Source organism: Scaptodrosophila lebanonensis, unplaced genomic scaffold (genome assembly GCF_003285725.1).
Source record: "Scaptodrosophila lebanonensis strain 11010-0011.00,11010-0021.00 unplaced genomic scaffold, SlebRS2 tig00001412-arrow-pilon, whole genome shotgun sequence".
Taxonomy (NCBI): domain Eukaryota; kingdom Metazoa; phylum Arthropoda; class Insecta; order Diptera; family Drosophilidae; genus Scaptodrosophila; species Scaptodrosophila lebanonensis.
Genome location: NW_022060739.1, coordinates 7621710 through 7649293, shown reverse-complemented (window position 1 = coordinate 7649293; position 27584 = coordinate 7621710). Strand labels below are relative to the sequence as shown.

General features: G+C 36.5%; 1 protein-coding gene across 1 annotated transcript in view; it reads left to right on the top strand.

The window, feature by feature from the left end:
* Positions 1 to 4705: 4705 nt before the first annotated feature.
* The window catches only part of LOC115631927 (cGMP-dependent protein kinase, isozyme 2 forms cD4/T1/T3A/T3B), a 53326-nt gene continuing 30447 nt past the window's right edge, over positions 4706 to 27584 (top strand). Inside the window, exons 1-2 of the mRNA XM_030528778.1 lie at positions 4706 to 5138; positions 25019 to 26564. Coding sequence (XP_030384638.1) covers positions 25081 to 26564 — 1484 coding nt within the window. The 5' untranslated portion in view covers positions 4706 to 5138; positions 25019 to 25080. The remainder of the gene's footprint in view (positions 5139 to 25018; positions 26565 to 27584) is intronic.

The window sequence follows — 27584 nt, the reverse complement described above, 5'->3', positions numbered from 1 at the left end:
GAGAGTTTCTGAATATTTAGATATATAATATTTGGGATTTAGACTACAATTTTAGCTTCGATTCCCCAACAATTCCAATATAAGGTTTACATCTAAGTCTATTTGACTTTGTTTTAAATGCACTCTACACGTATAAGTGAAGGCTTAAAATTCCATATTCTTGATCGTATCAACATTTGTATGTAAACGAAATTTCTTTCAGCACTGCAACCTTCACTACATTGATGCCAACTTTACAAATACTTCATAAATTTAAGTTTAAAAATATAAATGTATAAGGAACACTTTTGAAAATAATTATTTTAACAATCTTTTTTAAAATTTTAAAATAAAACATTACCCAAATAATGGGACACAATGCACATCCTTGTGAGAGCTTCAACTGAAATTTCCTTATATAATTAGCTCCTCCCCTATGTATGCCCAGAAAATGGCTAAGCAATGGCCTCTCACTCGCACCTACAGATCAGCTGCCCATTCCATAGGCGATATGCGTGAGTGCAAAAGAGAAGCAGTATAACGTGTGCCCACGTTTCAGAGCAACGCAGCTTTTGTCAGCATACAATACTTGGGAACTTTTAGCGACAGCGCATACCACCACCAAGGAAATTTCCCTAAGCGAGCACACAAGCCCTCTGGTTCGTGTGTCTGCGCTTGCATATTCCAAGACACAATCCACAATCTGGGCGAACGATCGTTAACTAAGAATTGCCTTTTTCCGGTACAGATTAGCGATTTAATTGCATTCGCACCTCTAATTTTACACTTTGAGACTGGACTGGGAAATACTTTTAGCTAAATTCTTTGTTTCTATACAAAAAAGGGAACATTTCGAGCAAAGGTTAAAAGTGAGAATTTAGATAATCACAGAAGAACGTTTGGCAGACGCCATCCATTACATTATATACTCCACTGTATTACTATGTTTTTACTAGAAATACAAGAATTTACAACCGGAAGACCTTGGTTGCTCCGACTTTAAAATAACATTGCAATTTTAGGTTTAATTCTAAGTTGCAATAATGTACAAAAATAAAAGATAAAAGACTTCATGGCCCGATTTTAAAACCTGGAACTAGAAATAATATTATTGAAAAAAAAAACCACAAAAGTAAAGCAACACAAAAGAACTTTCGTCTGTAGTTAATAAGTCCTGCGAGTTCTAATTTCTGAAATGTTTCTTTAGCAACAAACGATAATTGGTTATGGAAGCAATTGATAATACTAATTGTTCCAGGTTTCCTTGCATTAAAAAAATAATGTTTCATTTGGCATAACAATAATTCATGTAAAGTCCTCATAAGCCTATCATTTCTTCACTTGTAAAATCATGTTGAGGATTTAAATTGAAATTTAAATGTACTTGTAATTATGGACAACACTGAGACACACAAATTTATGATTTTCCACAATATATCCAAGGAAAACAAAATAATTTATAAATTTTCAATAATTTTTCAAATTCCTTAGCAACTGCTTCCAAATGCCAATGTCTAGTTTTTGCAAAATTATTGGTGTCTCTTTTCTGGCACTCAGAAAATCATTTATAAAGAATTGTTTATAATAAAACTACGGATTGAAATAAATGTTTAGCCAACTTTATGCAATTAAAGCAGGTATGTATATATATGTATATATGTATGTATATACATATATTAGAGGAATTCTGGGGCTACTTGCGTACGAGTATAAGTTTAACCTTTGTCCTTTTCCTGATCGATTGAAAAATACACAGCAAATTTAAACGAATCACATAATTGTATAGTTATATAAAACTACCAAACATGTTTGTATTTATAAATGAATTAAATTCTTTTAAAATATTTGAAACCATTATCGTATTTTTAAAGCTGATATTCTCATAGAGAACTAATATTGTAAATGGCTGCGCTCTGATGATTTGTTGCATTCTAATCCTCCCCTGAAGAATTGTTTATTTGATAAATTTTTAACAATAATACGCAATAAACAACGAATAAAAAGAATTATGTTTACTATAAACAGCAATAAAACTATTTTAGGACACGCTACTATATTCAAAGCACAAAATGCGAATATTTGAGGCAACAAACTGCCTAAATAATACTGCTTATTTTTATTTTGCGTTTTTGCGTGCGCAGAAATGCATTTTAGTGCGTTCTTACAAGTATAGTCTAGCTTTAGGGTAAGAACTTTATCGTTGAGTGTATAGCGGATCTCTTTTATTAATAAGAAAGCACGATTTGGCGCGATTAGGGTTTTCAAATCCATCCATATCTTTCGTGCTCGCACGACCCTTATCACCGCTTCAGAAATGGCTCTCTTGCTGCGACTGATCGGCGCAGCCTTCGAGTGGCTCCAACAACTCCGACGCAACGCCAACGACAACGACAACGCCAACGCTCTGACAGCAGCGTCGCAGTCGGCGCTAGTTAAACTACTACCTGCCTGCGTCGCCTCTGGCCGACTGAGTCTGAGTGTGCTGCGCAGTTCGCACTCAGTTCAGTAGGTTTTGGTCGGTCGTACGGTCTAGTAGCGCTCAAATCGCTCTGCGTTTACGTGAGTGTTTCTATGTGTGTGTGTGTGTGTGTGTGCGTGCTAAATTCTAAACAGCAGCAACAAAAAAGTTGTCGGAATTTGTATTCCATATGTGCAACTATTTACAATAAATACTAAACCAAATGGAATAGGGTTCAACGGTAAATTGTGCAAATAAAATACGATCCCGCGTGAAACAACAACACAAATCTTCATATGTATATGAAAAATGCATTTAACAAATTGCACTCCCTCTCTCTCGCTCTCTCTCACTCAATGCAATGCTGCTGTTGTTGTTGTTATTGTTGCTGTGGCGCATGTAAAGAGCATGCGATTGACATTTGAATATGACTGTTGTTGTTGTTTTTGTTGCTGTTGCCTTACGTGCCTTAATTTATGGCATAGAGTTAATAAATTAAAGCATTTTAGTTTGCTGCTTTGTTTTGTTGTGCTTGTGTGGTGTGCATTAATTAAAAGCGTGTAAAATATAGCGAGCAATTTGATTTCATTTAGCATACGTCGTCAAAACGATGCTTTGTAAGAGAGCGCGAGCGCGAGCGCTGCGGGAAGAGAGAACGCGAAAGTGCGAGCGAGCTTGGCATGACGCATTTTAATTTATGCGACATTTGGCTTAGTTTTCTTGTATGCCCTGTACCCGGGGGAAGGAGGCGTGACAGACTTATCCTCAATCAGAGCGAGTTATTATTTCCTATAGGAGCGATCGGTGAAAAACTTAAATTTGGTAGAAAAACAATTTTTGAAATAATGTAAAGTTCCATTAAAAATGAAAAACTGTCTTGGAGAGAGGGTGTTCGAAAGTCGTGCTGACGTGACTTTTGCGTTATATTCTTTTATTTTTTTATTTGTCTAGCTTTCGTGGCGTTCTTAAGCTTGACAAATTAATGAAATTAATGAAATGAAATCAAAAGCTTGCCTTGCAGAAGCGTTTAATGCAGCTTATTAATTGTCTTACTGGTGCTATTGAATTTTCCATTTCCGAAAGTTGTGCAAAAAAACGCCGACAGATTAGGGGCTGGCAAACGTTTTCAAGCACAGCTGGTTTAAAAATATTTTTTAATAACAATTCTTGCCATCGCCATAGTTTTTAGTTTCGCTGTTTTTTTTTTGTTTTTTTTTATTTTTTTGTTTTATTCATTTGTTGTGCTGTTCGCCACACACTCGCACACATTTTTCCATTTTGCGCTCATTTCGCTTTGGTTTCTGCCTGGCAGGCGGCTCGACGATGTCGTTTCTGTTATTTCTGCTTTAGCGGCTGGCTGGTCGTTGTTCTTGTTGTTTGTGTTGTTGCTGTCCGTCTATTTTTAGTAACAATATGTGTTGTAGTTGTTGTTGCCTCCGCTGCTTCTGCTGCTGCTGCTTCTGCTGTTGTTCAAGTTAACTACGGTACGCTACGTTGTCTGTGCGCTGACGCCAGCAGCGACAACAGCAGCGAGCAGAACACGCTGGCCAACTACTCGACGACGGAGTAGAGCGCACGCTCAGGTGATAACAATATACAAAAAACAAAAAGAAAAAAACTTGCTTGCTGCTGAGCGGCAAAATTGAGAGAGAGAAAGAGCGCGACACAACAAATACACTTGTTGCTCTCAGCAACTTGTTGCGTCTGTAGGCAGCAGGGATAGCAATACCAACAACAACAACAAGACCAGCGCCAACGTGCGTGCGTGCTCAAAACAACAATAAAGTCCAAAGTGTCTTATAAAATACAATTTTAATGTGTCAATTTCTGTACATATGTGTACTTGAATTAAACAGAAAAGTGCAGCAGCAGCAACAACAAGAACAACACCCACAAGTTCCAAAGTGCATGCAAACTGCACTCAGAAAAAAAATGTAGAAAATCGCTCTGTATAGAAACAAGTGTGTGTTTTTTTTACATTATTGGATGAACTTTGTACGGGAAATTGGCAAAATATTTCAGAAAATATAAACTAAACAGTAAACAGAACAACAACTACAAATTCCACAGTGACAGCAAACTGCACTCAGAGAAAAAATTACCGACATATGTATGCTCTTTAAAAACAATTGCACGCAAATAGGCCTTGGGAAGGTTTATTTAAAAATCAAGTGTTCTTTTAAAATATTTTGTTATTATTATTCTAAAATTGTTGAATCAGTGCCGCGACTTAAGAAAATTATGTCTTACTAGAGTTTTTTTTATTAGTTTAAAGGATATTCTGTAAAAGCTGTAAGACATTTTTCGGAGTGCATCTCAAAGCAACGCACACACAACTTTAACAAACGACGCAACTGAAACGTCAACGACGTCGCCTCGCTCTGCATGCCTTAATTTTGTGTTTCCTGTTGTGCAGCAATAACTTAAAAAAAAGAAAAAGCAAAAAGCAATAATAAACAAGCAACAAGTGGGAAAAGACTCCAACGCAGCAGCAACAGCAACAAAAACAACAACCACTTTCTACTCTCCCAAGGCGGCAACAGAAGAAGAGAGAGAAAGAAGCAAAAGCCGGCAGGCAGCAAACAGAAGAGCGCATAAAGAGAGTAAAGGCAGGAGAGCAGCAACCACTTACACGCACGCCTCTCTATTCTCTATTTCTGGTTGATATTGTGGAAAATTTTTGAAAGATTGTTTACAACATGTAAGTACTATTCGAATTACTTAGGCTTAAGGATAAGTTTCAGTTACATTTGCTTATCACAGCCAGCAGACGCCAACACCTACGCTTCAAGATTGCACAACTACTCGTATAATATTCATATACAAGTATTTGTCTGCGTGTATGAACACCCAGCCCTCTATACGCAAACATGCCCTTGTACTTGCATTGAATAATCAATGAGGCCCAGCAAAAACTTTTTTTAGCCGTTGCATTACTTGCATAATCATGAAGACTTCAGTTATAGCGCCTCGCCATACATGGCTAAATACTGTCAGTACCCCCGCTTAATGGATTTCATGAAGAGCTGTTAAGTTCATAGCAGAGTGTCGATTCTAAATTAACTTATAAACAGGAATATGCTAAATATGTAAATAAATAACTGCCAATCGATTTAGCTTCGTAATTGTAGCTCTTTCCTGTGCTTATATGTGATATCTCGTCTTTGTGTTTCCGAGAATCACAAATAATGGAATATATACGTAACTATATGTTCTTCGTTATTTTAAAATTGAAACACTTCTCTGTTTTTTTTGATGAGTACATTATAGCAGTGGTTCATGCTTGCAATTACAAGAAATCTATATAGAATCCACTTTGAAACTATGTACATATATTCCAGAGAATCAAACTTGAATGTGAATAGATTTGAGAGAGATCAACAAAATTTAGAAATAATGTAAAAACGTAGGCATTTCAAATTCACACTTCAAAATGAATCGAATTTAATTGCTTTTCAAGTTTTTACTAAACGAAGAACAGTGCGCTTCTAGAAAGAAACGACAACATTAAGTCGAATGAAGAGCAACGGTCAGGCATGCAAAAAATTTGCAAACAAATTTATCGTATTTATGAAGTAAGCTTTAAAAAATAAAACACAAATATATTTGTTGCCACAGATTTTCTATTAATTGTTAGGTTTCATACAAATTTGACAAATTTGCATGCAAATTATTTGCCTATGCAGATAGCTTTTTTTTATTATGTATATTCGCAGTCAAGAAATTGGTTATAATGAGGCTCTACTGTAGATTGGCTCGCACACAAAGCCGACGCATAGTAATTGCCATTGTTGTTGCTGCTTGCCATTTATTTTTAGACTTTTGTCATAAAGTTTAACAAACAAATAAAAGAGGGGCAAAAAATAGCTGACAAAATTGTGCCATAAACGTATTTAGGTGCCATTTTTTAACTGCAGCGCTTCTTACTGTTGTTGTTGTTGTTGTGCTCGTTGTTGTTAGTGTTATGAGTTGTCGATCGGCGTCGTTTTACAACTGCGCAAGTCTTTAATGGGGAGCTCGTGTAACTGAAACTGCATATTTACTTTATAATGCGATAGTTGTGCAATTGTTTACCCTCATGGCAGCTCCCAGATTGGGTCTTGGGCAAGGCCTTGGGGGGAATGCGAACGAGAAGGCACAGCCCCTTATAAGGTTTTCTGTTCTAATCATTTGTTGGGCAATGAAGCTATAATTTCAGAAAGAAGGAATGCCATCTACTGTTATTTCTTCTCTTTCTTTTGTGACCATAACAACCGGTTGTTGGTTCTGCTCGCGTTCAGAAATTCTCGCCAAATAAATTCCTTTTGGGCCGAAGAATCGTCTTAGAATCTTTCTTCCAAAACCCCTCCATCTCAGCGCCGTAACAAAGCACAGACGGGATAATGGACCGGCAGTAGTTATTTAGAGAGAGGGATCTGCTCATATCTAATATCTGCTAATATCGGGTAACAAGAGTAATTCTTCAATTTTAAATAAATTTGTGCAATTTGTTATTTTGAAACCGAACTACATCTGCAATCAATCGATGTTAACTGAACCGATCTGATTATTATTTTTTCGCGCTTTTCACCAGAATAAATCCGATAAGTTAAATAAACATACAGAATTGATTGCCACATTCATTATTGAGTTTCTTTATTATTTAGAATCCACTGTCTGTTATCGATTAGAATTGATTTTTTTATTTTCTTTTTATTTAAATAAAACTAAACCAATGTGAACGCCTAGAAAGACGAGACAGCAGGGCTTATCAGTTTCAATAAAGAATTCTAACGTTGAACCAATCTTATACATTTTTGAACAATATGGAGCTTAGTTTATTTGTTGTCTTTGTATTTTAAAACAACGATGTTAATGACAATCTAAAATCGTTGTACACAGGTTCTTAGCTTAACCAATTCCTGTTTTCGCAGTAGCAATGCAAATAAATAGGAAAGTTATGTAAAATCGTCTTATTAATACTCTAAAATGCAATATAAATACTTCAAAATATGCAACTAATATTCAATAATTTATCAACATTTTGAAAGTAAAATGAAGAAAAGAAAATGCATTGTCAGATGGTTTATTAAAAAAATATATTAATGAAACGAAAAGGACGGCACTAGAATCGTGTATCTTACGGGATAGTGTTTTTACGCATATTTGCAGTTTTAGATTCTTAGGAGGAATGGTATTTGAAATTGGCTGATATTGTGAATGAGCTAAGACTTAGCTCATATGATATACTAGGAGAGCTGCGTTATCGATGTTCTGCTAGAATCTTGCTATGTTTTGGGAACGCCAGCAACGCTTTAGAGGATCATTTCGCTGCCTCTTTCAGCGGGGCAGGTACGCATGGATGTATTTCACTTTTTATAGGTTAAAAGTGCTGGACAAAGGTATAGAAGGTCTGCCTTCCTTTCTTTCCGATATTGCAATTGACAGTGTTCTATTCCTAGCCAATCTAACATCTCCCTGCCAAGGAGTTGATGGACGCTCTAAAGGATTTCATAGCTCCTGGTCCACAAAAATATTCCCCCACAGCTTTCCCTAAGGCGACTAATTCTCCCTAGAAGTTGTTTCAGAGTCGAGCAGCTTATACGACTATTTGAGTTCAGCCTGTGCTTCAGTTTCTGTCTCCAACTTCGAGCTGTCTGCGAATATATTCCACATAAGGAATTTGCATAAAAACCAATACATTTTTCAGTTTTAATCGTCGCTGTTAATTATTCGTATATTTCTGATTTGTAAAACTAATGGAAATTAGAGCTAAGCATGGTTGTCCAGATATATCATTAGTCTATAAACTAATTTAATTTTCAGTGCTGTCCCTTTCGGCGAATTTTAATTATGGCTGCTTATTATTCGCTGATAAATAATCAAATAATAATAATCAAATTCATTTCGCCAGCACTCTAAAATACTCGAGTTGTGTAAGCCGCATATCAAATTTATGCCAAAAGGCACATTTTTTAACACACACACACAAACACATAGTCGCAGAGACGCTATAAAGGCGGCAGCTGATATTGTTGTTGTTTTTGTTGCTGCTGCTTCGCTGCGGCTTCGATTGCTTGTTTACAACTTGCACCTCGCTTTTCAACATGTTCTTTATCGGCAAACACGCCACTCGGCTGGCCAGTTCGCCACAACTTTTGGCCACTCAATGCCATTAACAGGCAGAGACAGTGAGAGAGAGGGGAGAGAGTGAGAGAGAGACAACGAAGCAGTTGTTGTCAATTAAGAGAGTGGGGGTCGCGCACTAAACAAAATGTCAACTCTGTGGAATGCGGCGAGCATCAGTTAAAGAGAAATTGGCATTGGGGAGAGACGAGTTAAAGAGGGCACATCAACACAAATGCTGCTTACGTTACGTGCACGTAATACTCACTATTGTCTGGGACAGAGTAGAGCATTGAAACAGCTGTTGTTATTGTGGAAGAATTAATATTGTTTGTTATTTATGTTTCTCAATGAAACGAATGACAATCGGAAATTTCCATGCTCTCTAGCATTGAACTTGATGATGAAGCGACAATAAATGTAATATGTATACATATGTGTATGTACGTGTATTAAATCAGATTGATTTAAAATTGATTAAATTTTTGTGAAGTTTGAAAAGTTTCCAGCTCCTTTCTGTTTAATTAACTGGCACGCATTTTGTGATAAATGGGGTTTTTTAAAAGTGCAACGATAACAAAAAAATATCGATAGTTATGGCAAATAACACGCCGCTAGAATTTTAGCTTTTGCTGAAAAAGCTTTTGAATGTGACAAGCTTTTTAGCATTGCGGTTTTTGTTGTCAAGCAAAAGCTTTTTAATATTCTAATGCAGGCAGCCGCAACAGGTGGACAGCCAATTTCTGCTAATGGAGAGAGAAATAAATGTAATTAATTACAATTAAAAACTATAATTTATAAAATTTGTATAATAACATGAAATATTAGAAATAAATGCAGTTTGCTGCTATGAATAAACTAATTATGGCTATAAAAGATAAGTAGTAGTGAGGGGTATTGATAAGTATTGTTATATATATTTTGTTAATGAGTTCATCATAATTTATGGGTCTTTATGTGATGTAATTAAGTCTGTTGTAGCGTCCAAACATATGATTGTTATTGTTTAGATTTACAAAATTCCGCACGATTACGATCCAGATTCCATATCTTGACAGTAACCTTCCACTGCCTAGTGTAGGACATCGATATTGTAATTATTAATTATTATAAAAAATAAAAATCTTTAAGAATTTTCAGGCTGTTGATAAGTTGGAAGTAAAGGAAGTTACTTTACTCATCGATTTGTAAAAAATGGAAAGTTCAATAAATATATAATTGCTAAAAGATACAAAAGATAATCACACATAAAAATTCAAATAAAAAACTGAACATTAGGAGGGTTGCTTGCTCGTCATAATCTTATTAGATGAGCTCAATGGACAGCTTGTGGAACTAACTGCACCTACATATATAAGTAGTATTTCCCCTAAACTCTTCATTCCATCTGCTCCCGCCGATCTGGTCTCCACATTTTGTATAATAAAGTTGTCCCATTTCGTAATACTATCGCTTAACCACCTGCTGCGTAACAAGTCAAAGAATATAAGTATAAACTAACTGCAATTCTTTTGCAATCGCATGCATAATGAATGGAAACGACTTTTATCTGAACGATTAGCATGCATTTCCGCTATCTGCTCGTTAAGTCAACAACAAATTCAAGTTACGCAGCCTTGCCAACTTTTCCATTGCCTTTGGGCCCACCTCAAGTGTAACGCTGGAAAGCCAAAAGCGGGTGCTGTCGGCGTCATCGTCGCCGCCGTTGTTGGCACTGTCGCAGTTACCGCCCAAATAACCTTTTGATTGCGTCAATTAAATAAAATATAATTACACACTCACTTACATATGCGCCAGGTCTTATCAATGCCGCCAATATAAACACACAGAGAGAGCGACGGACAGACAGCGCTCGGTGGCTATCTAAGCTAAGCGACTGACTAACTGATAGATAGACCGACCCAGCCCCAAACCTATATATATATACATATGCATATAGATGTGTATGCCCCCAATCAAAGCATCCAGCGAGGCGTCAAGTGGTTGCGCGTAAAATAAATTTGCGTGCATTTTTCGATGCATTTCCATTTCCAATTCAGCGTGGCTGCATTTCCATTTGCCTCAATTCCAAATTGTTGTTGTTCGTATAGCTGCTGATCGCTTATTTTTCCACTTCTTATTCCTTTTTTTTATTTTCTGTGCATGCAAATAATTTAATAATATTTTGATATTTGTTCGAATCACGTCCTACGCGCAACGATTCAACATGCTCGAATGCTATTGATTGTGTATTTGTGTGTGGATGTGTGTGTTAATGTGGATGTGTGTGTGTATGCTGATAATGCACATTACCCTGCAGTTCTGTGAACTAGCAAAGAACTAGTGGAAACGAAGATCGAACAGCAAGTACTGCTGCCTAGAAAATTAATCCATAGTGAGTTCTTTGTGATGGGAAATCGCCACAAGGATAGAGCATACAGCCTTTAAAAACCTCGAAATGATTATTAGGAGTTCCTTATGATGGGAAATCGCCACAGGGATAGAGCATACAGCCTTTAAAAACCTCGAAATCATTATTAGGTATTTAAAGGAGTTAAAAAGTTCAAGCTGAACCGAAAAAAGTCTTTCGGATAAGTCAAAAGTAAAGACATAGTTGATTTGTTTTTACGATTCGAGGAAATAGAATTCATCAGGAACTCGTTCCACCCGATCAAATGGTTCATATTCTTATCTTTCAACACTTTTGACTAATTTGTTGGCAATTGATCGCATTTTTCAACCATCATTCACTTCCCTTGATTTGAATAAAGTAGACCTTCGTGTTGTCAGATTAACTTTTACTGGTTTATTGAACATAAATTGAATTTATATATAAAAGTTCCTCTGCAAAACATTTACATACTCGTTGTGGCTATGAAGTCCTTGGGTAGGCCTGTTTCTCTAAAGAATAGTTTAGGCTGAGTCCCGCCCTACTAGAGGGCTAGCTACGCCCGTGCAATGAACCAGGCCAAATTTCTTTATACTCTTTTGCTGATTTGAAATAGACAGATGAATTCCAACTTTATTTAAAAATGATCTTAAGGGCCTTAATATAAGGCTTAGTTCACAAACAAAAACTTCAATATACATTCATTTTGTAATCTGCTGACTAATTAATAAACAGAGTATAGTTTCTTACTCAAAATTTAACTACATCTCCACATAAAAAAAGAGAGTTTTGAGTGCATTTTATTACAACAGATTAGTAACTAGTTCTTCAAAACAAAATAAAGCCTAGTTGCTTGTCTAATATTTCCAATACTAGAACTTCAGGGCTACTTTATGTTTAGTCGTAGGTACTTACCTATTAAATGTTGTATTTGTGTTCGTTTTTACTTTATCTCCTGCCTGTTGCCGAATGCCGTTTTTGCTGCTTTGTTTACATGCCGTAATATTGTTTATAATACATAAATCACTTTTCCTAAATGCTTTTGGGGCAGCGCAAAAAACAAGCTTTTGTAATTATTGTATAAAAATTGTATGTCAACAATTGGCTGTGACGAAATTTGCATGAGCTGCAGCCATAAAGTGGCAAGTGATGTGATTTATGGGCTGGTTAGCTCCATACACATACAAATTAGGACAATCAATGCGGTTAGTTATTTAGTTACGGACAAGGTCTGGCACCAATTTGTAATGCTTTGTTCTAAAAATATCATAAATTGTCAACACTGTGTATACGTAATATTTGCTTAAAAAATGAAACAGAGAAGTATTTACGAATCATAAAAAGCAATTACGAATTTTCTAAAATTAACTGCAATTAATGTTTACTGAAATGAAATTGTCAACGCTGCGTATACGCAATGCAATGATCATCAATATTACGTATACGCCATGTGCTTCTCAGCGAAATGAAATCAGAAATATATGCGTTTATAGAGAGGAGTACTTAGGTATTCTAAAACGATTTATTTTTATTTTTTATTTTATTTTATTTATTTATTTATGTCAACAACCATTGAAGAGGAAAATCTATAAAAATATATAGAAAAGCCTAAGAAGGAGAAATCGAATTTAAGCAAAAGAGTCCCTGTTTAAGAGAAGAGAATGGGATGGAAACCGACTGGATATAACAAAAGGCACATCATCCGCGTAATTTGTTTTTTATTCAATTGGCAAACACATTTCACTTTTCTTTTTTTTATCGATTTAATTCGTTAGGGTACTGAGGTAGGTACTGAGGTCGTTCTGATGCATTATTTAACCATTGTCTGAAGAATTTGCGAAATTGGCTTTTGCGACAAAATCTGATTTGAGAAATTACTGAAATGGAATTACATTTCACAAAGTAGATTCATTAAAGAAGTAGAGTCCTTAGTGCTTACCGCCCCCCTCCAGGCCGTCCAACACCTCTCATTTCAATATATTTCGTCTTATGATCGTGCCGACATATAAGGAAATCGTAACCCTATACTCTTTATTTTCTAGCAAGATAACAACATTTTTTTCTCAATTTTCCACACCTAAATATTGTGTGTTCAACAGCGTCTATGTCTGAGTCGCCATAGATGCAAGAAGAAGCATCGCAGCACTGCCCAGATACATAGGTTAAGCTTATTCAGGTAATAATAATTACAAGAGCTACACAATTAAAGGCATACAATTTAAGTGATACCATTTATCATTACAAATGACCTTAAATCGTTCAAAGTTTAACGAACTAAGCCGACGTTCATCTGCTGCAGTATCTGCTCAAAGCTTATACTATATTCTAATAGCCTTTAAACAAGCCACCCTTTTGAAGGCTTAACAAATGAATACCCTATCTATCTAAATTTCTGCACAAGGAATACAGAGTCTTATATAATAAGATACTACAGAACAACAGATACTACGGAACTACACCAATACTACAGACATCCTCTAGTCACTGTTTTGCATTTTAAATAAAATAGAAAAAAACACCACTTTTGTAAAACCAAGTCGTCATAATTTAGTTAAGATTAAATTTATCTTCATATTGTATTCTGCAAAGAAACCGTTGAAGCTGGAAATGACTTGAATTTGCATATCATCGACTAATCGAATATTGTGATTATTCTAGTGCCCTCAACTCATCATATCAAGAGCTCTATCAGCACGGACAACAGTCCATGCCATGAAAAATCGCTAAGAATTTAAATGGAATTTCAAATTAATAGCACATGTTCATGTTCGAAAATCGAACATCGGTTAAAAAGTTATACTACTTGTACTATATATATGAACGGTTATCATTTTTTTCATTTTATTTTGATTTTTTTTGTTTCGTCTTTTATAATAATACACATTAATTAATTATAATTCATTATAATTTTAATTTAGTATTTGGTTCGTAAACTAAATCCATAAAAATGCCTTTTTACAGATTTAATGATTGTTGTAGATATTCTAATTTCTAATTTCTTATTAAAATTATTAGTTGCTTAATTAGTAAGAGTCTTGAATTACAATATTGAGTCGCCGCGACATTCCTTGCAATCATCACTAAGCCAACTGCATTGGGGAGACTTTTCTTTTTAACAATTTAGTCAAACAAAGTAATACTGAATAATTATGCCTGTAAATCGTAAGTTCTATATCTGTATAGGTGTGGATATCTAATCTTGGGCACTCACTATTTATTTTCTAACTTTCTGTTTTCTCTTTTTTCAAACACAACTAAGTAAATCATGTTTATCCGAGCAAATACATATCAGGCCTAGCTAGGCCTTTGCGCAAACATTTCTTGCATCTTAATTACTGTAATTAAGATGTTGCCTTTAAAATACAAGTATTTGCTCATGTCTTTGGCCTGAAATGTCAAATAAACACTCTGTCTTATGCCAGGCTCTGTCTTACAGGCTGCGGACAGCTCATAAATATGCATGTCTGGGTGCATTGTAGGAGATCTGAGAAACCCCAGCGCCAGCATACAAAAAATTGTCGATGCGTGTGTCGATTTATATAGCATAGTTTTTTTTTCCTGCTTTTTAACGCTGGCTGCCGTTTGTTGTTTATGCCTGGAAGTGTTTAATAAAGTTGCAGTTGTTGTTATTATTACTATTGTTGTTGTTGTTGTTGCTGTCGCTGTCGCCGCTGGGTGAACGCTTTTCATTTTAGCATGTAACCCAACAATTAGATCACTTCACATATTTTTATTGCAGTTTGTTGCATGGCGTGTGAACAAGTGAGTGTGTGTGTGTGAGTGAGTGTGTGTGTGTGTGTTTGTTTGTTACTATTATTTAATTTAAACGATCGCTGCTAAACGCACGAATCACAAGCAGCGCAAGGCGTTGCTTTAAACATACTCGTACAAAGAAACTCATGTGTGTGTGTGTGTGAGTGTGTGTGAGTGTGTGTGCGTGCAATCAACTGGTTTCAGCCAAATTCCGAGCTTTAATTTAAACGACTACAACAACAACAAGAGCAACACCAGCAACAACAACAGCAAGCAGCAGCAACGCACCAAACACTTCTCTCTGCGACTGCTGGCTGGCTGGCTGGCTGGTGTAGGGGAGGAGGCCCGCAATTCGATAACAACAAAGTCGCTGTCGACGTCGCTGCCCGCCGCGCTGCCGGCAACTCAACTACTATCGATAGCTACGGTCGTTGCTGGCTTTTCAACTCAGTTCTCAAGCGTCGCTCATTCAGTCAACAACGCAGCTAAATAGTTTAGCAAAGAAATAAAAAACAAATAACAAATAAATACAAGTAAATAACCCTCTGCCTGTATTCCTTGTTTTTCGTCAACAACATCGTTCGTGGCGTAGCGTATTGTTGTTGTTGGCATTTGGGGAGCGTCGGGCGCGTGCGAGCTGTCGATCATCGTCGTCGAGCAAACGTTCTCAATTAATTTTACAGGCAAGGCATGCGTGTAACGGTTTAATGCCTCCTCGCATGAACAAACTAATTAAGATCGACAAAATAGCAGCAGCGGCAGCAGCAGCAGCAGCAACAAGGCAAAAACAAGAGCACCATAGTTGAGTTGCCATAGTTGTCTGTCGTTCATTAAAAGTGCAAATTGCCAGCGCGACTCGGGCTGGAGGATAACAGCAAGTGTAGTCGTCAGTGGAGGCCTTCATTGGATCTCCACAGCGCATCCAGCAAAAGGTAATGCAATTTTCCTTTTACGTGCTCCCAAGTGTGCAATTTTCCCGCTGATCGAACGCTGCCAAGCATCCCAATGGCTGCTGAGTGTGTGTTTTTGTGTGTGTATGTGTGTGTGTGTGGCTAACATTTTAATTAATGCAAGAAAAGAGCTGCAACAAAAAATAAACAAAAACAAAAAGCAGCTTCGATTGAAAAGCGACAATCGCAATTCCTTGGACAGTCATGTGACAGCGAATGCTCATGAATTGAACAGCCGCCTGGCTACTGGCTTCGGGCTCCCAACAGACGCCTTGTGGGGTCCCACAAATGCAGACATCGAATCCAGTTAAGTGTGTTTGTGTGTTCCAACGCCATCATCAACGTCGCCACTGACGGCATTAAATGCCTACTTTTTCACTTTTTACTTTTATCACTACTGTTTTTTTTTTTTTTCGTAGTGAGAGCGAATGCCACAATAGCGCGACATGAAAAATCAAGTGCGTTTGCTTTTTATACTTTTATGACTAATCTATTGCTGATAACGGAAATGCCAAACTAAGTTTCGAGGCATGATCGTTAAACCAATTGGCATCTAAAAGTTGATCCACCAGCTGAAAATAGAAAACTGTGCCAACTAAGCCAAACAAACGTAATTGATTGAAGCCATTTGCAGGCATTAATCGTCTTTTTGTTGGAAAATGCATTCCTCAGTTTGCAGATATCTTCTTATATCGCCTTATTTTCAAAATAGCAAACTTACCTGAGAAAACGGTTAACAAAATGGAGATGGAAAACGTTTGTTATATCTTAAGGCTTGCTTGCTAGGCTACTGTAGGCTTGTCTTCTTTGTGATCAAAATTTTTAAATTTATTTTCTTTATTTTTTATGGAACTAGCTAAGAGTTAAAACTATAAACGATCATTGAGTTTATAGCCTGGCTAAGGACTTAAGCTATATAGAGTTTTGTGGGGGTATTTAAATTATAATTGAACATTTTAAGCGATTATACCTATTTTTAATGTAAATTGTTAATGTGCTATTTACATGCTATTTACATTATATTTGCATACATATATTTACATTGTATATTGTTGTAAATATTGTTTTCTTTTTTGAGAAGTTTTTTATTAGTTTTAGTTTGTCTGCTGTTGGGTTTGGGAAGGTTTTAATAGATTAATTTTTTTTTAGAGATATTTGATGTGAGACTTTATTTAGAATTTATAAATATAGCTAAGTATCTCAGTATTATTTCCCCAAAAGAGTCCCTCAGCTCTTAATTTATAATGTTAAAATGTTAAATATTTTGAAATTAGAGACAATATTTCGTTTGAGTTCGACTTAATTGCATTCTCAGAGGCTTAATGCGATAGTTCTTCATGAGTTATATAATGCCCTCACAATTTCTGGGCAAACATACAAGTTAATATTAATAGATAATAATAGACCTGCTTGAAGCTCAGCAAATTAAAAAAAAATATAATTTAAATTTAAGATATTGCTGAAATTACATTTTATTTTTATTTATTTATTTCTTATTTTTATTTGTTGAAATTACATTTTATGTTAGCTGCATTTAAAATAATCAAACCCTTTTGTTAGAAATTCTTATTAAATGGATAATTATTTTTTTCAATTTAAACATATTTTTCGCTGCCTTCAAAAGAAGTTTTGTAAATTTTGAAATTTTACTTAATAATTCTTTGTCTCACTCATTCAAATAATACTTAAAACAATGGGAAGTGTATTATTAATTTTACAGTTCCTTCGATTTTCATGCATCTATTATTAATTATTATTCATTCATTAGTCAAATTACACATGTAAGTTAATAAATAATCCCTTTTATAGTGGATTGCTTGTAGCTGAGCTAAAAGTAACTTATACTTAACTTTTTACTAATTCCAATTCTTAAACATTTCGAATATCATTCAAATTCTGAATTAGTTTTAAAATATAAATGTAGAAGAGTCTTATAGATACGAAACTATTCGGCTCCGATATTTCTATTACAGGTATTTGAGTCATGTTGTTCTGTGCGAGGTTTAAATATATTGAGTCCATCATATTTTGTTAATTAATATAAAATAGTTGAAGAAATTATAGTTGTTAATAGCTTTATTTGTCTGGGAAATAATGTCATGAGGATGTGCTTGTTTCTACATAACTATATTATTTCTTTATTCCTTTAAAGTTTACAGTTTCTAAAGCAGCTTATGTAATTTTTGATCGAACCCTCCCAGTTTATTGCTCAAATCTGTCACTTTGTCGCAGCCAACACAATCGGAAGTGCATGACTGGCTTTGCAGCTCTATTTGATGTAGAAACGCTAATTGATTTGAGCACTGTGTGTCGAATGCGTTAACAATTCTACACCTTTTGTTTACTAAATATTTTAGTGGTTGCTCTGTCCATCTATTTTTAGTTCTTTCGTTCAATTGCTGCCACTTGCTTTCCTCTATTCATTTGTGCTATTACAGCTTTCCACTTAATCTCACTCAGCCAGTGTAATTACTTGACACATGCACAGCCCAAGTTCATAACTGACCTAACCTTGTTGGTAGTTGCGTGCTGCGCGAACTCATCGGCGACTGCCAAGAACCTGGAGCCCGCATTTTCATTCACTTGCGTTCATTTAATTCCATATCGTTGTTAAATGTCCCGCTGCGCGAAGGTTTTAATTGATCGAACGTGCACTCCATGCGAATTGGCTGCCAGTTCGGGCCAAAATGCGTCGGCCCGGGCCATGCTAGATAGAGATAGAGAGCACTTGGGCTGTGAGCACAGTTAATGCCTGCCACTAAATGCACAGGTCCGGACTTAATTATCGGGCGAGCCACCGCACTCGGCGACAACAAAAAGTCGACCAAATTGAATGTCTTTTTTGCGTTATCAGGCGATCAATTGCCTTTGCCAGCACGGCAATCGATCGATCAAGCGAACGTGTCGCCGGGACTAATGAACATTTGTAAACTAAACTAAGCTACCTCCGATAAAGTGTGCGATACTCGTACTATATACTTGTACAAGTACAAGTATGTGCTATACTATATGTACAGTTTTACGTTTTTGGCAGTCTCTGGATTACGAGACGATTTTACAAAATGTGCGGCATTGGCAGCAAAGATAATTTAACATAAATCTCGTGCAATTTGTTTTGTAATTAGTTCGAGTGAAGGTCATTGCCGGGACAGCACAATTTACAGGTTACACGATCAGCCGATCAGCCGATCAGCGGATCAGCAGATCAAGCGATCGAGCGGTCAGGCAACGTCCTCAGATCTGGAACGTGGCCAATAAGCTGCACAATTTATGCGCTAGACTTTCAACTTGAGTTTTTATTTTTATTTATTTTTTATTGATTGTTTATGAAAAGCGAAAAGTCGAAAAAATTGAAATACGTTAAATAATTGCACGCTCGTTTGATATATTGTAAACAAACAAGAGAGAACGCTACAGTCGAGCAAGCCCGACAGTGTAATACCCTGTACCCAGGTAAACTTCCGTCACTGAGTTATATGCGCCCATAGCAGCAGCAAAAAGAGGAAGAAGAAGAGCGAACTTGTTGCCGCAGTTTGGGGGGGTTGTACTGGCGAGAATTTGTTTTGCTAATAACTTTTCTTAGAATTGACCGAATTGAATAAAATTTTATACAACAGTAGACAATTATATATTAATTATGTGTGCAAAGTTTGGTTTAGGAAGCATTTGAAATGTGGACGCTATTGACGAAATTCTGTAGCGGGGGAAGGGGGGGAAAATTAAAAAAAAAAACATAAACTCGTCCTTACTCGGACCTAGGAGAATTTGGATGCCAACTTTGGTTATTCTAGCTTTTATAGTTTCTGAGATCCTTGCGTTCATCCAGACGGACGGACAGACGGACGGACATGTCTAGATCGATTTCTCTCGTCATGCTGATCAAGAATATATATACTTTATGGGGTCGGAGATGCTTCCTTCTGTATGTTACATACTTTGCACAAACCTAATATACCCTTTTTACCCTACGGGTACAGGGTATAAAAACGAAAAATAAATGACGAAAAAATCCGGTATGTGCCGCTATATGGCGCACATACTAGTATATATATCCGATTGGTTTGTGCTGCGTTGTGTGTTGAGGAAGCAGCAGCACTTGGCGTTCATTAAAGCGCTGACAATTATTGAAACCTATAATTATAACATTCTCTATATACATATGCTCGTATATAGAAGACGCACACACACATATATGGTTAAGATAAAACTTTCAATTGATGTCTCAATTTGTGCGTTCGACTCGAATCGATCTTGGGCAGAGTCAGCATCGGGGCGGGAGATGGCCAGCAGGCCGACTAGCCGCTTAATTATGTTTAAATGATTCGAATGAGCAGCATTTCCAGCATGCCGTCATTCCGCTTACCCACAACCTGTCGACAGATAGTTTTCAGTTTTACATGCTCGTGGCATTTAGTCACTGTCAGTTCTGATTAGCCAGCACATACATAAATACACACTTCTGCCATAAACTCGTAATACGTACGTAATACTTGATGGAGAGACAAAGTACCGCTCGATGTTTGCTATCCTCAGAAGACCAATTAAGCGAAGCTCCACATTTCAAATGCTTCAACATGCGATTGACATCAAGTGACTATCTGGATCCATGAGAGGCTTGCTAGCTCATGTGTGTGTGTGATTCAGCATCATTTCAATTTGTTTATAAATAACTAAAGTCGTAGACTACCACGTCGACTACCCACAGTCAGTAGAGAGTAAACGTATTATGAGAGGTTCTGCGAAATATCAATATTTTGATCAGTTCTTAATATAGTTAGTGGGCTCTTCTTCCAATTGCTGAAGACGCTGCATAGTCATTTAGCCTCTCTACATCTAATTATTCTACACAATCGTTTCCAAAGAACTTTAAAGTTTGTATTAAATAAAGGCAGTGATGGGCAGTTTTTATTTTATATAATTGTAAAACTTTAATTATACTGTTATTTACAACAACTTAAATTGAACTTACAGCTTTAACTAAGAGCTTAGTCTTATTTAATTATTTATACTTTAGGCAGTGGCTTCTAAATCAGATCACATCAAGTGAAAGCTCTGAGTAATTGTCATTTTTAAATAACAAGCGGCTAAAATGTTGTACAAAAAATATATTCATCGATAATTTCAAATATTAATTAATTTATTTATTTATTTGCACAAAAATATATTCATCGATAATTTCACATATTAATTAATTTTTTTATTTGCACAAAAAATATATTGATCGATAATATTAAATATTAATTAATTTATTTATTCATTTGTACAAAAAATATATTCATCGATAATTTCACATAATTAATTAATTTATTTATTTATTTGTACAAAAAATATATTCATCGAATAATTACAAACATTTTTAAATACCAATCGGCTAAAATGTTGTACAAAAAATATATTGATCGATAATATTAAATATTAATTAATTTATTTATTCATTTGTACAAAAAATATATTCATTGATAATTTCAAATATTAATTCAATAGCTTTTTTAAGTCTGTTACTCAATACTTAAAATTTATAAAGGAGTCTCAATTGCTACCAGAAGAAAAAATCTGCCAACTTCTGCAGGTTCATCATCATCATCACATACTATATACATTTTTGGATAGTTTTGAAAAACCTGATACAACAAATTGTTTTGAATTTTAAAGCAGGCCTATGGTAGATGGTTTTTCTTATTTTTTTGAAGTTTGAAAGCAAAGCTTTCATATTGGAATAATACTTCAATAGTTTCAATAAATTCTTAAATAACTATAAGGTGGTTTTTTAAAATACTTATATTTATTTGTTGCAGAAATAATTGCAGCGTTTATACAAGATCCATATCATAGAGCCAAACCACGTTATTCAATCTAGCTACATTTTTGGGTTAGCATTTTCTATTATTTCTATTTCTAATTATATTTGATTTATATTTGAATCACTCTGTGACAGGTATTTGTTTGCTGTTCTCATAGTTAACTTCTTAATAAAACTATTCCATTCGTATAATAATATACATCTTCAATTATTGGACGAAAGATAATGGCTGTTATGCAAACATACTTATATTTCTCTATTATTTTGTTAACAAATCTGTTGATTTATTTAACAAAATAATTGATTTTTGTTGGATTTTTAGAGAATAGCTAAACATTCAAAGTTTACTTCAAATGAACTCACTGGTTTACAAATAACATAAATGGTTTTAATTTGCTTTTTGCATAATGAATTGTTTATTACAAAAGTTCCAAAATAAGCCACGAAGTCAACTCCTCGTTCATTTTTTGATAATTTTAATTAGTTTTTAAATATTTAGAAGTAATTGAACATCTCATAACAAAATTGTTCGTATTGTATTCAAATTTAAATGCTTTCCACACAACTATTTACCGATTAGTTCTACTGAATGTTTAAGCAAGAATATTTTGTACACTCTGTAATTAATTTCACGCCAATCCGCATAGAATTATTGTTATTTCCCAGAAGCCTAGCCCGTTGTGAAGTTTATTCATTTATTCGTACCTACCCATGAGCTTAAGGCTATTCACAATTACGAGTATTTGCTGATAGTACCTCCCAATATCGTGACCTGCTCTGCGGCAATAAAGCAGCCAACTTCATGCCTCACCTTAGCGCCACACAAAACTCCCAATATGGCCGTTTCGTTGGATCGTTTGACGACACAGCCTTCACCTGAACGAGTACGAGTACGAGTATTGTTAATGCTAATGTTATTGTTTTTTTTTTGCTGCGCGTATAGGAATCGGAATGTTATCAGTCGCATGAATGAACGAACTCACGATCGATTGATGTTAATACCCTCTGCCCGATGACGGCGACAGCGTTGACATTAAAACGTTTGTGGAGCTCGTGTGCAAATACGTTTGATTTGTTTATGTTGTTTTGTGTGTCGCTTGATATAAATTGTTTATAATAATAATTGATATCCAAAACCAGTTCTTGGTTGGAGGGCTGTCTTCTAAATTGTATTGCTTTGGAAATGTTTGGAGGGGGATTTAAAATCATTTTAAATATTACGTATACGCCAGCATGTACAATTTATATTCCATTTCCCTTGTTATGACAAAGATGAAAACAAATTGCATGCGTAATTGCGCTTAAGTGGGCAAAAGGCATAGCCAGCACCGATCACGAGTCATATTGAAGACAACAGACACACAGATATGTGTTTATTGAAAAGCCATGACAGACGATGGTCGCCCCTCTCCATACGCTACACACTTGTACGTACATATGTACGTGTATGTAGGGGTATATCAGCTCGATCGGTAATATTTTGAGTGGCCTGTCAATTGTTCTATAAATAAAGTAGCGACGCTTTGTGTCAATTGCTGCCGCTATTGTTTTAATTTGTACAAAAAACAAACAAACAAACATTCAAACACACACTGATCTCTCTGTTTGTTTTTGTGTTCAATATTTAGCAATACTTTTGGTATCGCAACTAGCAAATTTGTGAGTAATTACGTCGTGTAATTGCCACAAAGCTGACGGAGGTGTCTAGTATTTGGCCAATGCCGTTCACTATTGTCTGAGCCGGGCTGAGGCTGCTTTTGGCATTGTTTATAGCCCGGGCACAAAAATAGCCTAGCATTCAAATTGGCTATTAATCCGATGGGCGCTCATAAAAATGCTAATGATTTTCTAATTTGTTTTGCCGCATTGCTGGCGCTTCAATGTTTGCTTCCCATCAATACAACAGCCTACAGTCTTTACTCTCGGTCTGCGAACCTCAATTAGCTCAGCGTAGAAATCTGCCACTTTGCATCACCCTTTGGGTTTATTTTTAGCCCCCAAGTTCTATTTATTTAAATTATATATGCCCACGAAGAACAGTCCAAGTAAACAGCACATGTAGTCAGAAATGTGCCAAGAAGTTGTCTATGCCGGTTTTGTTATTTCTCTGGAATTGGTTGCATGGAAAGAACGTAAACAAATTAGGGAATTTATGAATAGGCCGGGGAAACTGTGAGAAGCGCTGCTTTTCAAATGAAAATAGAGTGTTAAACCGTTCCTTTATGAAACATTTTTTTCTTGCTTAAACTATAGTTGAATATAAAATGTAAATCTTATGTTATGGTTTGATACGAGATCTTTTGTTGTTTCATCAAGGTTGCTGTCCAATTTGAATTTTTCAATAATCAGTGCCTAAATTTGCTCACCAACCGGTTTAATTAGAAGTTAATTAGAGCAACAACAAAGGAATTCTAAACACTCTGTTTACTTTTTTACTTGTACATAGTTTTGATAGGAAAATATTTAAGTTCGTGAAAATAGTCTTTCTAAAAAGTATAAACTTGTCTATATATGTACTTAGTGATAGATAGACGCTGTAAATAGATCGGCCCTTTTATTTCGTATGTGTATCTAAAATACAGTCACAAACGGGAATGGACTATCCAGCTGAGCTGCCTTAGCATAATATTCATTAATTAACTAACTATTCCTTGGTAACTAATTAAAGATTCAAACACATTTGGTAGTTTACATATTTTGGTTTTATGTTTAAATCTATACAAAGAAATTAAATTTATATTTTGGCTACATATAGTATTGTATAACAATAAAACATGGATAAGCTGCCGGAAACCTGAGCATTGGTTATCAAGCCGAGCAAATGAGGGCAATATAGTATAACTAGATTATAAAATTCTGATAAAGTATGAAAAACGAACTATGCTTTCATATTATACATACTTGTACCTACATATTAAATATCGATAGAGATCTAAAACAGCCTTTTAAACACTATGCCAACGAATAGATAAATGAGTGTGGTCGTTAAACTAATATGCCAATTGGGGCTGACGATTTATGAGTGTAGTGTGTGCGGCAAGAAACATAAAGCTGTTGCTTGTTATCCATTGAAGCATAAGGCGTGGCTGTCATGTACCGGTGATAGCCAACCAGGCCTGTTTATACACACACACACTCATACACAAATATATACTATATATAGACATAGAAACTGCAAAGTCATGTACAATTTGTCAGCCCGGCTAGATTTTTTGGGGCTTGTCTGGCGACGGCCCAACTGATATACGAGTTGGATTTATTAACGATTGCGGCCAAATTCTAATAAAGGCATTTAGCATGTCTAAATGCCTGTGATTGTGTGTTATCAATGAGATGGCGGCGACGGCGTCAAATTAAACATAATAGAGACAAGCCAGCAGCTCTCTCTCACTCTCTCCTACTCTCACGAACTAGCTCTCTTTGGGGAAGCCAATTAACAGCCTTATGAGTTTTAACAGTTTGCTCATTTAGTTAGAGTAGATTAAGAATTTGTTTATGAATTAGCAAGCTGTTTAAATTGATTAATAAGCGGACATTTCAATATTTAATCGCACTTTAATATTAATTCAATTTCTCTCTCTCTCTCTATCTCTCTCTCATTGCAGGGCTAATCGCAGCAGCTTGAGCGTTTTTTTTGTGGCGGCGGTTTGTTTGAAAAACCGCCTGCATGCGTTTTTGCTTTGATCGGCTGTGCTTCGCAACTAAGCGGCCAGCCACAAATAGCAACAACATTAACAGCCACAACAACAACAACAACAACAACAATAGCCATAGCACAGACACAACAAATGAGTCTGTCACTGCAACAGCAACAACAACAACAGCCACTGAGAGACAACCACAACCTCAAAATCAGCAACTACAAAAAGCACAGTCAGTGATAACCGATGTGCCGCTCATTAGAACAGAGGCCAAGCCACCGGACATAGAGAGGAATCATCAGCACACACTTCTTCTTCCACCCTCGACAAATCTTACTCACCAAAATAATAGCAATAATAACAACAACAACAGCAAGAAAGCGGCGGAGAGCGCTCGTCGCTATCGTCGACACAGCAGTGCCGAAGATCAGCGGCCGAAGCAAGAGAGGCAGCAGCAACAACAACAACAAGAACAACAACAAGAGCTTCTGCCACCGTCAGCGCTGTTGCGAAAAGCCGCCAGCATGCAGCAGGAGCCGAACGCCAACTATCAGTTTCAGCCCGACCTGGGTCTGGTGAACATCGTGAACAACAATAACAATAATAACAGCAGCGGCAACGTCAATGTCGGTGGGGTCGTCGTCGGTACTCACAGCGGCGGAATTGTTACGCTACCAGCAGCCAATAGCATTGGACTTGTCGGTCTAGAGCATACGGCAGCCGGATTACGTTTAATACCGGGTCCGGCGCCACCCTCCCACAACGACGTCCTCACCCACACACTAATCTACGGCACACCGCCCTCGGGCTCCCAACAACTGCACACAGACCTGAACTTGCAGGCCCGCAACATCCTGCATGAGCAGGAGCTGCAGCTGCAGCAACGCTATCAACAGCTGCAGCAGTTGCAGGCACAGACTCAGGGTCTATATACCGCCGCGGGATCTCAACCCGTACTCTATGCTCCTAGTCCAACACAACCCGTGGCCATACCCGCTGCCTGTCTCCAGCAAACGTCCTCACCCACGCAACAGCAGCAGCAGCAACAGCAGCATCCGCAGCCGCCCTCGACCTTGGCCCTCGGTCAGCAAATGCAGAATATGCGCATATCGGCCTGTTCGCCGGCCTCAACCACCTCCTCGCCGGGCACACCCATCGATCCCACGCAGCTAATCATGAACAACACCTATGTGGCGGCCACGCCGCAGGAGGAGCGCTTCATACAAATCATCCAGGCCAAGGAGATGAAGATACAGGAAATGCAACGTGCCCTTCAGTACAAGGATAACGAGATCGCGGAGCTCAAGTCGCATCTGGACAAGTTCCAGAGTGTGTTTCCCTTTCGCAGCAGTGCCGCGGGTGCCGGTCCCAGCGCCTCAACAGGGGCGACCCGCAAAACTGGACAAACCTTTCAGCGGCAGCGTGCTCAGGGCATCTCCGCGGAACCCCAGTCGGAATCTTCGGTGCTGCTGGACCACATCACCTTGCCCAAATACGATAAGGATGAGCGGTGAGTAGCAAATGAATATATACATATATATATATATATATATATGCATACAGTATATGCAGATTAGCAGATGAAATTAGCTGTTCAATCTAACAGTGCACTCGGAAAAGTCAATTATACATAAATCGAAAAAATTGTAGCTGTGGAAGTTTCCATTCCGTATTTATTGAACATCGTGAGCTGTAAAAACCAGAGCCCTACCCTGAAAGTTTATGGAACTACAAGTACAGATATTTCCCGGCAGCACTCGATTTGTTTCTGAAATGAAAGTGTAGTTGCTCGTATTATCAAAACTTCGATATTTATCGCAATCCAACAGAATTGCATTTATTTGCATTTTCCAATTCGATTTTGAACGCCCTTTTCATCGATTATAACCATTGTACTTCCGTTTAAGCCACATACTTAAATGTATATTTTGGCTGTGTGTGATTGATTGAATCATTCAGTCAATGATGCAGTAATTTCATTTCATTTAATTCAATTGTTTCAAACAAAATCCTAAAATTCGATATTCTATTTATAATACTTGTAGTTCCACAGAATGCAAGAACAGGCTGTAATTTTTCGCAGTCATGCAAATTGTGCCTAATTGTTTTTATTTCCGAAATGCTTGCGAATTACTAGTAAGTGTGTTAACTACATTTTGTAGCTCGTTAATAGCCCTATTTCTTCACATACGATCTCGAAAAATGTGACTCAGTAGTCAAAACAAAAGTAAATCAAATATATAGTACATACTTGTATGTATGTATAAAAATATGAATGAAAGATTTTTGTGCGTTGTAAACATTGTTATCGGGATTCCCTCTTGACATATCTGTTAGGAGTTATCATCTCGGGTGGTTGTTAATAGACTATGTGACTATACATACACTTATGTATATGTATATGTTTTTGTTTAGGTTTTGAGCTTTGCGACAGTAGGAATTTTTATAGATTTGCTAAAGAGATAATGGGTTGTGTATCAAAAAACAATTAAAATTGTTTTGTTTTTAAATTTTTTATGTCTAATATTTG